This window comes from Gekko japonicus, unplaced genomic scaffold, assembly GCF_001447785.1.
Source record: "Gekko japonicus isolate JY-2015 unplaced genomic scaffold, Gekko_japonicus_V1.1 scaffold869, whole genome shotgun sequence".
NCBI lineage: Eukaryota > Metazoa > Chordata > Lepidosauria > Squamata > Gekkonidae > Gekko > Gekko japonicus.
Genome location: NW_015173700.1, coordinates 499978 through 514039, shown reverse-complemented (window position 1 = coordinate 514039; position 14062 = coordinate 499978). Strand labels below are relative to the sequence as shown.

At 50.3% G+C, this 14062-nt stretch overlaps 1 protein-coding gene across 1 annotated transcript in view; it reads right to left on the bottom strand.

Annotated features, from left to right (window-relative positions):
- The window catches only part of LOC107120515, a 43321-nt gene extending 43190 nt beyond the window's left edge, over nucleotides 1–131 (bottom strand). The window contains exon 1 of the mRNA XM_015423230.1: nucleotides 92–131. Within this exon, the coding sequence (XP_015278716.1) occupies nucleotides 92–131 (40 nt within the window). The remainder of the gene's footprint in view (nucleotides 1–91) is intronic.
- Nucleotides 132–14062: the final 13931 nt, after the last annotated feature.

Genomic DNA, 14062 nt, shown 5'->3' with positions numbered 1-14062 from the left:
GTTCCGGTCTTCAAACTGGGCTCGCAACGCCTACATAAAAGCGTCCAGGTTTGTTAGTTCTGGACCCTGGGCGTTGTGCAGCCCCACATACCAAGCCGCCACAGGGCCCCTGAGCCGAGCCGCCACCACATCTACTCGGCTGCTGTCGTCTGGGAACAGGTGGCCCGATCTCTTCACCAACTTCATCACTCAGACCACGAAATAGGAGAGTACCTCCGGGTTCCCATCAAAGGTGGCTTCGATGAGGTCTTTCGGGTGAGGTATCACCCTCTCTCTCGGGCTGCCAGGACGTGGCGCTAAAACCGGGGCATCGGGCAGGCCCGGTTGCGGGGCGTCCTCGAGCCAGGGCGGCTGCTGCAGTGGGGCCGGCAGGGCAACCGGCCCCGCGGGGACTGCCGGTTGGGCCTCCCTCTCCTCTCTGATGGCTTGGATTACCAGCTGCGGGATCGCCTGGATTACGTCCTCCAGCGTCCGTTGCATTTGCCGTCTCTCCCGATCCGCCACCTCCATCCACTGGGCTAGTTCCAATCCTCTGAGGACACCCGGCCACTTCTCACCTTCGTCCTCTCCGTCACCCATGCCTCTGGTAATGGCTCGAATGGTGCCCCAATGTTGAATCTCCAAAGTCTCCAAAATAAATCCACGTTTAAAAGGTTAAAGTAAAGTTTATTCCAAAGCGTTTGAAAGAAGCAGGAACACTGAAATTGTTAGGAATGGACACAAACCCCAAAGGGCAACATAATAAAGAACTTTGAACCAAACTATAACCAATAGATCCCTTTCCCGCCGGCGCGAATACAGAAGGCACTGGCAGGTAATTACATAGGAATGTAACGGTTTGACTTTCTCAAAACAGGTCCTTGGTTCACAGGCAAGAGATACCGCTAACAAGCGTGCAGATAAGAGGGTTTCGCCTTCCCACTCCAGCTGGGTAACCTTGAGCCGTTACAGGCATCTAAGAAAACAGGAATGTAGAGACTACTACAATAGCTGCATAAGGGGGGGGGGGGAAGGGAACACTCCCGGGGAACCTGAACAATTAATGGCAGCTCGCTGACACCCAAAAGGGGGGAACCCCCCTGCCCCGGAAAATCCCTGGTCAAATCAGCTGTCTCTCGGTGGCCCCTGCGTGAGCATATAAGTCTCAGCAGTAGAGTCCAGGTGAAACTGGCTCCAGCTGGAGCTTGGCCGATAACCATGGCCGGGCGACTGCCTCAGCCCCGTCGGGGTCAGGAACACCAGGGTCGATGTCGTCTTAGGAACGGCTCCCACGGTGAAACTGGCTCCAGCTGGAGCTTGGCCGATAACCATGGCCGGGCGACTGCCTCAGCCCCGTCGGGGTCAGGAACACCAGGGTCGATGTCGTCTTAGGAACAGCTCCCGCATCAGCTGCAGTTACCGGCGGCGTGGTAGTCACCGGCACCATCGACTAGGTCGTGGGGGTTCCCTGAGTGGTCGTGGTAGGAGTCGGGACCCCCCCGGAGTAGTCTTTCTCAGGAATCGGTTTCTCCTCTCCATCGCTCATCTCGGTTGTAGAGAGATGCGCGGAGATAGAGAATGGAGGATTTTTAACAGAATGTCAGGACCCACAGCCAACAACGAAGTACACGCATACAGGAACGGTTATACTTTTATTACAGAGCTATAGATGCAGTAACATAGGCACTGTTAAGAATGGCGGCGGCCCAATGGGCATAATAGGATATAGGGTATTCGTATGCACCCCCCCACACACACAGCACTGGCCAATTAGGCACCCTCCCGCGCACGGGTTAAGGCTTAGAGACTGTTAGGTAGCTGAAGCTGAGAACGAACACTCTCCCACGGCACCTAGGGCAATCCCAGACACCACAACACCCTCCTGCACATCTGTATAGATAAGCATTTCGGCGCACAGCAGAGACAGCACAGAAAGGAATGCAGTAGCAATTAACCTGAAAGGAAAGCAATAGTAATTAACCAGACACAGACCAACCTCCCCAACCTTCATGGCAGCATAGCTGACAGAGGGCGGGGAGCTGTTCCTGTTGGCAGCAGAGGAGAGGACTCGCAATAATGGGTTTAAATTAAGAGTAGGAAGGTGGATCTTAGGAAAAACGTTTTTACAGTAAGAGTTGTGCAGGAGTGGAATCACCTGCCTAGGGAGGTGGTGAGCTCCCCCTCCCCGGCAGTCTTTAAGCAGCAGCTGGACAAACACTTGTCAGGGATGCTCTAGGCTGATCCTGTATTGAGCAGGGGGTTGGACTAGATGTCCTTTATGACCCCTTCCAACTTTGTGATTCTATGATTCTAGAATTTTTTACTCAATATACAAACATGCTTGAGGCATTAACACTTGTATTTCCTGTATTTAACAGTCTTTGATAACTTGCATCTCTTGCTCGGAATTATTGCATCAAAATCTGGAGTCAACATCTGTGCTGTAGCAATCTTGACCGCCTGTCATTTCCCCAGAAAGCAATTTCCTGGAGGCGCCCTCTTCGGGGGGCTGAAACTCGGACTCTGTAAATCCAATTCTCACCAAACCTGAAGAGCAGGTACAGGAGAGTCAGCCAGAGATTTCTTGCGAGTTTGGTCTCTCTACATTGCACAGGATCCAGTCTATAAAACTCCTGAACATGCACCTGTCTAAATGTCCTTAATTCAAAACAAAATTCTCAGCTGCCTTGCATGACACAATACCTTAATTTCATGCACGTGTCCAAGACTCTAGCTATAGCCTCTGACAAACTCCCCTGGGTATGATTTAGAACTGGTAAGCTGGGCTATTTCCCCCTTCCCAAAGTGAAACATATTCTGAGCCTGGGGCCAAACTTCAAAAATGCCTGGTGATATTATCAGGAGTGCAATGGGATTTCTAAAAGCCCGTGGTTTCTAAGTGTCCTGGATGCACTGCATCCTCCATGGCATCTCCATAGCACCTGGGGTTACTGTAACTTATTCTAAATGGGCCTACCCTTGAGGCTGACCTGGAAACTCCAATTGGCACAGAATGCAGCTGCACGAGTCCTCATGGAGATGCCACATACAGCACACATCCATCCAGTGCTGTGCGAGCTGCACTGGCTCCCAGTGGAGTACTACATCAGGTTCAAGTTTCTGGTGTTGACCTTCAAGGCCCTCAGAGGTCTCGGACCCACGTATTTTCAGGACCGCCTCTCCTGGTGTACCACCAGAAGAGCATTGTGCTCATTAGATCAAAATCTGCTGGTGGTCCCCGGCCTGAGAGATATCCAGCTGTCCTCAACCAGAGCCAGGGTGTTTTCTGCCCTGATTCCAACCTGGTTGTGGTGACCACTGGTGGCCTCCTTACCTCAGGGCCCCCCATGTGCTGCCTCAGAGATTTAACTTGTGTGGCCCAAAGATGTGTGCTTTAAAGACCACCAAATCCCAAAGCCTCATGGGCGTCTGATGCAGCCTAGGATCACATTAGTAGTACCTCAGGAAATTTTGGAAGATGATTTTTTTTTAATTGCTGGTTTGTGTGGCCTGCTGAGATGGCAATCCCGACGCCTGTGCGCACAGGCACCACACCCTAGGGGGGGTTGGCACAGGCCAACACATTTTAAAAAAAATATCTCTCAAGATCTGTCCAGAAAGCAGAATAGGGCCAGTGATTCAACAGAAATGGAGTATCAGGAAAGAAAAGGGGGAGTAAAACGGCTAGGCCAGGGACACTGATACCTAATAGTCTAACCCTTCCCCAGGAGCCAAGAGCCGTCTCGCTTGGGTAGATCAATGAAAGCTCTGTTCAGCTCCACCGTCTCCCAATCTGCTCTCCCGCTTCCTGTGCGTCTCCGCCAGCTGCTGCAAAGCCCCGGCAGAGCACTATTGATCCGGTGCTGAGTGACAGGAACCCTTCCGATTTTACACGGCGGCAGCTGCTGCATGTCTATGTAACAATTATGCGTGCAACAAGGCGCATGATGAGAGAGGGTCAGTGGGGGGGGGGATTAGAAGAGTGCCGACTTACCCCAACCCAAGAACGGGGATGACTCTCGTAAGGAAGGAAACAGGAGGTAACCCAGTTGCTCTGAAGAAACGGACACCGAATATGGGTCTTGCAGGGGTTGAGACCTATGTATTGAGCAATCCAGAGGGAAACAAACAAACTCTGTCCTTCCAGTCCAGAATGTCTCTCAGAAGCCAGAAGTTCTGCATAAAACAAGGCCTCCCAAAATGACAACTAGACTACAAAGATCAGTTCCGCTGGAGCTAAGATTGCCAGGTGCCCCCCCCCACCGGCAGAGAATGGGGGGCGTAGGGTTTCCAGATCAGTTTGGGAAAGAGGGTGGAGCCTGGAGAGGACAGGGACCTCAGTGGGGTATAATGCCATAGAGTCCACCCTACAAAGCATCCATTCTTTCCAGGGGAAATGTCCTCTGTAGTCTGGAGATGAGCTGTAATTCCGGAAGATCCCTAATTGGAGAAAATGGCTGCTTTGGAGGGTGGACTCCATGGTATTATACTCCACTGAGGTGCCTCCCCACCCCAACCCCACCCTCCCTTGGCCACACCATCAAATCTGCAGGAATTTCCCAACTCAGAGTTGGAAACTCTAGTGGCAAAGGTAACCACTGATGCCATCGGATCTGTGCCACTGCAGGAACTTCCTTCTTTGTTTCAGTTTTGATTCAGGCCAACAGATAAAGGTGGACCCCCTTGACAGCCTTAACTAATGTCTGGTCGACAGGAGAACTACTACTACTATAGGGTTGCCAAGTCCTTACCGTAGGTATAGCGGGGGAGTCCAGCGCTTCTCCGGGAGTTCAATTACGTCAATTACGTCACCCGGAAGTGACGCAACCACGTCGGGCACGCCGGGGACGGGGCCACAATCATCAGAGGGAAAACCATAGTTTTCCCTCGGATGACCGCGGCCCCGCCCCCAATGCGCCCGAAGCGACTGCGTCACTTCTGGGTGACATGCTGATGCCGGGCACATCACGTGCTTTGGGGGTGGGATTCCCCCCGGGGCCCGATGCGCCAGCGGTGGGTAACGGGCCTCTCAGGCAGGGGTTTCCCCGCTCCCCGGGGGGACTTGGCAAGCCTATACCACTACTACTACTTCTTCTTCTTCGTATTTTTCATGTGTGCGTGTGAGTGTGTGTACACCTGGAAGTCATGATGACCTCTGGTGACTGACCCCTACTGGGGCCTGGAGAATATTCAGAGAGGTGACTGAATAAAGCCTGCCCCCACCTCCCACCTCCAGTATTCTAAGGGGGTCTACCATCCAGGTACTTGCCAGAGTTGACCCTGCTTAGCTTCCGAGATGTGACAAGACTGGGCTTGCTTGGGCTATCCAGGTTAGGGCAGGAGAACATGTTTTTGGACCATACCACTTCTGGGATGCGGGAGAGCCAACCACAAATACCCCGCTGCACAGGATATACCCCAGGTAGACATTGCTGCTTTCCCTTGTTTAAGGGAACCAGTGGCCCTTCTGTGACATCAGCAGCTGTTACACCAGTCCCCTCCCTCCCCTCAGCCCTATCTGAATACCTTACGAGATCGATCTATTTTCCCATATCGAAACTCGAGCATTGAAATTTACAGCCAAGGCCCCTCCAAGCACCTGCGCTTGCTGGGTCCTGCTTCTACTGTTATTTCTCTCCTGTTCTCGTTCAATCACCTCCCCCCCCCAATAAAAAAATTTGGGCCAAAGAAATAATACAGCTGGCCTACCTGACAGAGACCTTGTAAGGAACACTTTGAAAGTGCGGCCCAAGTGCCATTTACTAGGAACCTGCAAATGCACCCCCCATGCCAACGCTTAATTCCCTCCACCTGTCACCCTGCCTTCCCTTCTCCCCTCCTGCAAAGGTGGTTTCTGCACACTTCAGCCCCCAACGCTTTTTCAAACCAGCCCGGGAGCACTCCACATTGAACCAGGAGCAATCTGCAAGTGAGATTTTAAAAGGATTCACAGCAGGCGCACCCACCACACTGGAGTTTCCCCCGTCACGATGCATGCAAACCATACTGAACAGGCTGCCACTTGAAATTCCAACTGCCACCTTTTCCTGCTAACAACAGAGAAAGGCTTTGTGTTTTTCTTCTTTTTCCTTTTGAGTAAAATGAAAGGGATAGGTCCATTGTTGACTGCATATTCCTCCAATTACTTGAGAGATCTATTAAAAGAGAGAGACTTCTATTATACCCAATTAAGGCCTAACTTTTTAAGACCTTGGAGATGCCAGCGCAGAGGTGACAAATGTGTTTTTTTGACAGCAAATCTGTATTTGTGTTCAGACTCTTGAAAATGCAAATAAATGATCTTCTATAGAATCATCCTGCCTCGCTATAATTTTGTTGGCATCCACTGCCTTCATCTGCGTGGATAGGAGAGGTGCCATCAGGAAGCTGAGAGAGAAAAAAGGAAGATAATAGACCATTTGGGGGCAACCTGGAACTTTTCTGCCTGCTAGCCAGTTCATCCCTACCCTCATCTCATCCCTATTTGCATATCCAGCAATCAACATGCTAGGAAAAGGAGGTTCGTTGTGCATTACAATCCTGCCATCTATAGGTTGGGAAATATCTGGAGATTTGGGGGGGGGTAGAGCCTGGGGAAGGCAGGGTTTGGGAAGGCAAGAGACCTGAGCAGGGAATAATGTCATATAAAGTCCATCCTCCAAAGCAGCCATTTTCTCCAGGGGAATTCATCTTTGTAATCTGGAGATCAGCTGTAATAGTGGGAGAGCTCCAGGTGCCACCTGGAGGCTGGCAACCAAACATGCACACACCACTTTCACAGGAAGCAAAGCTACCCTGACAGACACTTCTACTGTATGTTAGACATTCTGTTGGCAAAGAGGAAAAAGGTTTCATAAAGGCAGGGGGGGGGGGGGGGGGGGATAAGAATTATACCGCACTCACCACAGATACTAGTATCTTGCAGCCTTTTTAGTGTTTCATTGAGGTGAAGGGGAGCCAGAACAAGCTATTTGCTTTGGAGGTGGGGGGGGGGGGAAGACACTTTGAGGAAGAAGCAAATGAGTGCCAGGAAATCACCTTGACAACTAGTTTTCCAAGGGCATGCGGAAACACCATGCCTGAACTGATGGGAGGTGGGCCACAAGAATTTTATTTACTGAATTTCGTTTATATCCCGCTTTTCTCCCCAAATGCAGACACACACAAAAATGGGCTCTTCCGGATTGTCATTTTTGTCACTCGTTTGTCCCTATTGCTTTGCATCCCCCCCCCCTTCCACATAGGTTTTGCTCCCTCAGGGACTACTAGAGAGAGCAAAACACATGGGGGGGGGGGGAGCCCTGAAGCAGTAGAGACAAACGAGTGACAAAAAATGACAATGCGGAAGAACCCAAAGTGGCTTACGTCATTCTCCTCTCTTCCTTTTTATCCTCACAACAATCCCCTGAGGTAGGTCAGGCCATGAGTAGCGTGGGACTGGCCCAAGGTCTCCCAGAGAGCTTCCATGACAGAGTGGGGTTTTGAACCTGGGCCCCCCAGACACTCTAACCACGACACCACATGACGCTCCCATGCACCTCAGCAGGTTGTCTTTAGCTACCACCAGGGCTATTTTTGGGCAGGAACACACAGTTCCGGCTGGCTTTAGAGTTGGCCATGCCCACGATAGCCAAAACCTCTGTACGCATGGCTACAGAGAGCGTCCCCGGCCACTCCGAGGCAGGCAGGCTGGGGGGTGGTGGTGGAAGGATTGGGGAGGCATTTAAATGCCTCCCCATGCCTTCCCTGGCTTGTCCAAGGGCCGACTTGCTCCCTACAGTCACAGGGCGCCCATGCAAGTCAAGGGAAGGCATGGGGTGTGTGGCCTAATATGCTAATGAGTTTCTGCTGGGCTTTTTCTACAAAAAAAGCTCTGGCTACCACTAAAGGCCTGGAGCCATCCTAGAGCAGCCTCCCAGGCTGGGCAAATGAAGGAATGCAAAGATAAACTAATGGGGATCATTGTAAATACAATAAATATACTTAGTTTCAGGGGTCATTTCCTAGAAAAAGGGGTGCAGGAGCTCATTTGCATATGTCACATCCCCTGACAAAGGGCAGGCATGCAAGGATGCCTAGGTTCCCTGCCTGATCCCTGCCTGCGGGGCACCTGGAGAAGACCGGGCAGGGAACCCAGGCATGTTTAGAATGCCTTTCTCTCCCTTTCCCACCTGGGAAAAGGAAAGAAAGGCATTTAAATCCCCCCCCTTCCCCCGAGTTTCTCTGCAAAAGCAGAGAGGCTCAGGGGAAAGGGGGGCCATGTCTGCCCGCCTCCCCTCCCCTTCTCCAGCGGGAAGGGGGGTGCCCCGGGCTCCTTACTGCCAGAGCGCCACTCCACCATGCTCCGGCAGGAAATGGCCCCTGCTTAGTTTAAAAAAAAAAAAAGCTGTGCATTCCTAAATCTTCAAAGTCAACTGGGGGTGGGGGGGAGAGAAAGAGAGAGTATCACACTCTCTGTTTAAAAAGCCAGCAGTAATTGGGATCTGTCTCTTCCTGTCCTCAACCTATACTTTGCTTCCGTATTTTCTTCTCGCCATTCCTTGCCTGCTCTTTGAATCTGACTGCACCCAACCATCATGGGTCCTCGAAGAGAGCTCTCTGTGAACCTCACACAGTCCCTCCTCATTAGTTCGGCTCGATCTTTGTAGTTCCCTCTGGGAAAGCACACACATATCTATTCCTTCCTGCTGCACTCTAGGAAACGTCTCATAGGTTGGTGCAAGCGCATCCTTAGAATGCAAAACCCATCGAGTGGGAGAAGTCCCAATTAGATTCACATCCGCGTTTGGCACAGCCGTTCTGCGATAACAGAGTTAGCAAAAAAAACCCCAGAAAAAACAGCTTTTCTCTTGCCAGTGTCTAAAATAAGCACCGGGGGAAGGACTGGTTGGGCTAATAAAGTTGAAAATGGATTTCCCCCCCTCCCATCTGTTCTCCTGATGCATTTTTAATGCTCTTTGATATAGCTATTGAAGATCATAATTGAAGAAGACGGGGGGAAAGATCCACATAACTGGTAAGAAACAGGAACTGCCAGAGCGCCAGAACAGCCCTCTCAGATTTCATAACCCTTCTTCAGTGCACTTCTGGCCCTATAATTTTTTTTCCTCAAAAATGCTCGTTTCCACTCAGAAATGCAGAAAGATCATATTTTTTTTCTGTTTTTAATTTGGTTCAGTGAGCTTTGAATATTGCATATGGCTCTTTGCTCTAATCTGGAGAACCAGGTTTGATTCCCCACTTCTCCACATGCAGCCAGCTGGGTGACCTTGGGTCAGTCACAGTTCTCTCAGAGCTGTTCTCTCAAAAGCATTTCTCTCAGAGCTCTGTCAATCCCACCTACCTTACAGGGTGTCTGTTGTGGAGAAGGAAAGGGAAGGAAACTCAGAGTGAAGGGTGGGGTATAAATCCAACTCCTTCTTCTTCTTCTATCCACAACAACCCAGTGATGTAGGCCCAGAAGGAGCAATTGGCCCAAGGGAACTTCATGGTTAGGGAAAGGAAACAGGATCTTTCCAGTCATACCTTGACACTCTACCCACTGACTTCTTGGCACTTCTCTGGCATGTCCTTATCCTAAATTTGTAACCCTCAAACTGATTTTACTCTTCAGTCTTTGTTCCCACAGTCAGAGAAATAAAAGCCAGCGTAGTGGTTAAGTGTGTGGACTCTAACCTGGGAAAGCCGGGTTTGATTCCCCATTTCTCCACATGCAGCTGCTGGATGACCTTGGTCAAGCTGTAGTTCTGCCAAAGATGTTCTCTCAAGAGCAGTCCTCGAAAGAGCTCTCTCGGCCCCACTTACCTCACAGGGTGTCTGTTGTGGGGAGGGGAAGGAGTTTGTAAGCCGCTCTGAGACTCTGAGTGAAGGGCGGTGTATAAATCCAATCTCCTCCTCCTCCTCTTCTTCACCCCCCCCCCAATAACTAAGAAATGCCAACCACAGGTTTCATTTTAGGGATCCATCCATTTTTATTCTTACACGTTCACCCAAGATGGTTTTTTTTAAGCATACTCCTCTTTTAAAGAACACATATCATGCAAGTTAGAAGCAGGATCGGGGGCAGCTCCCAGCAATAGCTGCTGTGGTAAACAGATTGGACTATGATCGGGCTAACCTCAGTTCAAATCCCCACAAAGGGAACTCAGGTTGGTCGCTCTCTCCCTCTCTCGGCTGAGCCTACCTTGCAGGGTGGTTTGGAGGATATCTGGAGAACCATGTATGTCACACTGAACTCCTTGGGGGAAGCAGGGATGAAGCCGCCTTTATCTGTAACGTTCCCAGTGGATCACTGTTGACCAGCTAAGCCAAGGCACAATGGAGCTGAGAGCCACGTATGTTCAGACCAATGCTCCCTCTAAGCTGTGGAGTCTTGTGAGCAAAAATTCTGCTTTGTGAGCTACTGGCATTAAAGTTGTGAGCAAGAGATTCGGCTACTGCATAAATTAGTTTGCTCTGGAGCCATCCTCCCTGAGCTAAGACAAAAATGTATGAGCCGGAGGTTTAAAAACCGTGAGCTAGCTCACACTAACTCAGCTTAGAGGGAAGACTGGTTCAGACCCACTTATGTGAAGATGAGAACATTGTCATAGCCACCCCAGGCCCTTTTAAAGTGCGAATCCACCCCTGGGATTGGGTGCCAGAATGGTTGTTTTTTTTAAGTGGGCAGGGCCAGCAAGGTTTCTGATTGGCGATTGGAGATTTGATTGACTGTGCAGATTTTTACACATTTTGTTTCTGCAGCAGCTGTTACCACAGCACCAAGGACCATCACTGTGCGACTGAAGATAGATTCAGGAGGGTAACCGGGTTTGTCTGAAGCAACAGAACAAAGTTTGAGTCCAGTGGCACCTTTGAGACCAACCAAGTTCTGGGTGCAAGCTTTCGTGTATCTGTATTTTGGTGTTTGATGAAGTGTGTGTGTACACAAAAGCTTATACCCAGAATTAAACTCTGTTGGTCTTAAAGGTGCCACTGGACTCAAACTTTGTTCTTGTGTGACTGAAAGTAATCTGCAGCAGCCATTGAATAACTGGCTGTGCTTCCTGTGGAAGCCATTTTTGTGGCTGTTCCCACCACACGGTGTCAGAATTCGAAAGGTGGCCACAGGCTTAAAAAGGTTGGGGACACCTGGTCTATATCCAGCTCTCTGACAGTGGTCACAAAACCGGGCTTGCTGGGCAGAATTTGTGGAACCACCCCAACAGGCCGTGAACAAAAGATTGGGTGTGTGTGTGCCATTTTGTGTTTTAATCACAGTCAAGGACTGAGCAAGGCCAGTTGTGTGTCAAGGGACCAGCTCCTGGCTCCCTTAATCCTGTGAGAGTTTTCCCCTCCTTCCTCAGGCAACAGGCCTTCCATCACGCGGAAGATGAGAGAGAAACCAGCGCTTTAATTACACACTTCAGTGCTTTTGGTTCCACCGGGATAGTGCTGGAGACGCCTCCACTATAGGCCTCCCCACCTCCAGCGACCAAAGACCCTTTGTTCGGGGAGCACAATCGTTCGTGTCTCCGCCCCCCCAACTCCCACCCAGCCCCTCCAACAATGACAACGGGCAGATTGTGTTTGAACAAACACACAATGCGCATTGTCACTTCCCACACATGAAGGCCCAGGCAGGGAAGAGGGTTCCTTCCTTGGGGCAGTGAAATACCTCGACCCAGCCCTGGACTGAGGCAAAAGCGGCAGTTCTTGCTCCACATTTGTGCTACGAAATGGGCTTCACTGGCTGAGGGTGCCCCATGGGTACAGTCAGCATAAAGGTGGCGAGAACAGAAAGATCGTCCCACTGAAACAGACCAAATGTTCATCATGGCTTCAAGCTGTGGACAGACAGAGACTTCCGGAAGCTTCTCAGAGCAAGCCCAGCTAACCTCACTTTATCCCATGGGCATCTTTCCTGTTGCTCATCAAGTGCTTTTAGAAATGGGGCGGGGCCAGGTGTCGCTTTGCCCTGCAAGGCTTCCGATTGGCCCTTGGAGATTGCACTGGGTGTTAACCGATGTTTAAAAATGGTGCTTTGGCAGCAGTTAGCACCACTGCGCAGAGCTCTTTACTGCGTGACTGAAAGTAAACTGTTCCACCTCCCATGGCAGCCATTTTGTGCCTGTGCCCACTGTTTTGTGTTGGAATTCCAAAGGGGCCTGTGGGGTCAAAAGGGTCGGGGACCCCCACTTTAAGTAGATGTTAAGTCGGCCACTTAACAAATGAGTCAGAGAGTGATACAGCAAAGATCAGCGTTATTCAGCAATTCGTAACTCCAACTCCAACACAGATCAACTCGGATAGCCAGAACAGCTTTTGCATTGAAGCTGTTCCACTTTTAAACTCTCCTGGCTAATGTAGCCACGCCTACTATACAATACCAACCAATAAGATTGTATACATAAAGTCCAATCAGACGTTCCGGCTCAGGGTGATTGGTTGGTTCTTCCTGGGCTACCAATAGGATTGGAGGGATTAGGATCCTAGCCCAGGACGAAGCTTAACATAGCACTTCAATGAGGTGGTTCACATTGGCAGCTATTGAATACATCACAGTAGATGTGCACATTTCCTTCAAGAAGCCCCTTGAGGTTTAATCCTCCCTGCCTCCCTATGAGATAAACTCTGACAGAACGGCTGGCCCAAGAGGAGCTTGTGGACAAAGCAGGAATTTGAATCCAGCCGTGGCACACTTGACAACTGGTCCTCAGCAGTGGGGTCGAGTTCGGGCCCTGCCAAAGGCCCCTTTTTGGCATCTGCCTGAGAACGCCAACCTCCAATACCAGAGTTTCTCTTTATGACAGGATAGTGCACCGAAGTTGCCTGGCAACACCCTTCTTCGAGATGTGGAAGGAGTCAACCTGGCAATGCAGGCACGGAGGGAGCTGGCATTTGAGGCACTGTGTGGGGCAGTGGTTAGTTTCGGACTAGGACATGAGGAAACCCAGGTTTGAATTACAGTCGGCCACGAAGCTCACTGGGTGACATTGTCTACCTCACCAGGAAAAGTCAGTTTGGTGTAGCGGTTAGGAGCATGGACTCTAATCTGGGAGAACCGTTTGATGCCCCACTCCTCCACATGCAGCTGCTGGCATGACCTTCAGTCAATCACAGTTCTCTCAGAGCTGTTCTCGAGAGCTCTCTCAGCCCCACCTACCTCACAGGGTATCTGTTGTGGGGAGAGGAACAGAAAGGAGATCATAAGCCGCTCTGAGATTCCTTTGGGTAGTGAAGGGCAGGGTATAAATCCAGTCTCTTCTTCTTCTTCAGGTGGCGGTTAGGACAAAATGTGAGCCAATGTGGTGGAGTGGTTAGAGTGCTGGACTAGGCTTTGGGAGATCCAGGTTCAAATCCCTACTCTGCTACAGAAGCTTGTTAGGTGACTTACAACGGAGTCGTTACCGGCTAAATATCAGGAGAAACTTCCTAACTGTAAGAGTGGTTGAGCAGTGGAATAGTCTGCCTCGGGAGGTGGTGGATGCTCCTTCGCTGGACGTTTTCAAGCGGAGGCTGGACGACCATCTTTCGGGTATGTTGTAGGTATGTAGGGCTATCTTTCAGCTATGCTCCTGCAGAGTGCAGGGGGTTGGACTAGATGACCTGCAAGGTCCCATCCAGTTCTAACATTCTATGATTCTATGACCAGTCCCAGCCTCTCAGCCTAACGTACAGGGTTGTTGAAAAGCGTAAGAGTCCAGGAGCACCTTTAAAGACTAACAACATTTGTGGTAGGGTATGAGCTTTTGCGAGTCACTGCTCACTTCTTCAGATACAGCAAGGACTTGCAAGGACTCACAAAAGCGCCTATCCTGCCATGAATTTTGTTAGTCTTTTAAGTTGATACTGGACTCTTAACTCTTTTTCCTGCTACAGACAGGCTAACACGGCCACCCCTCTCAATCCACAGGGTTGTTGTGAGGGTAATAATGGAGGAGAACAATGTAAAATTCTTTGGGTCCCCCTTGGGACAAAAAGCAGGGTGGAAATAAATAGGAAGAGGGGATCATGTAGCAGAGCAGAGGTAGAAAGAACGCAATGGACAGACATCTTACCCAGAGGTCCCTTCAGAACTGGAGATGACTCAGAATAACAGCCA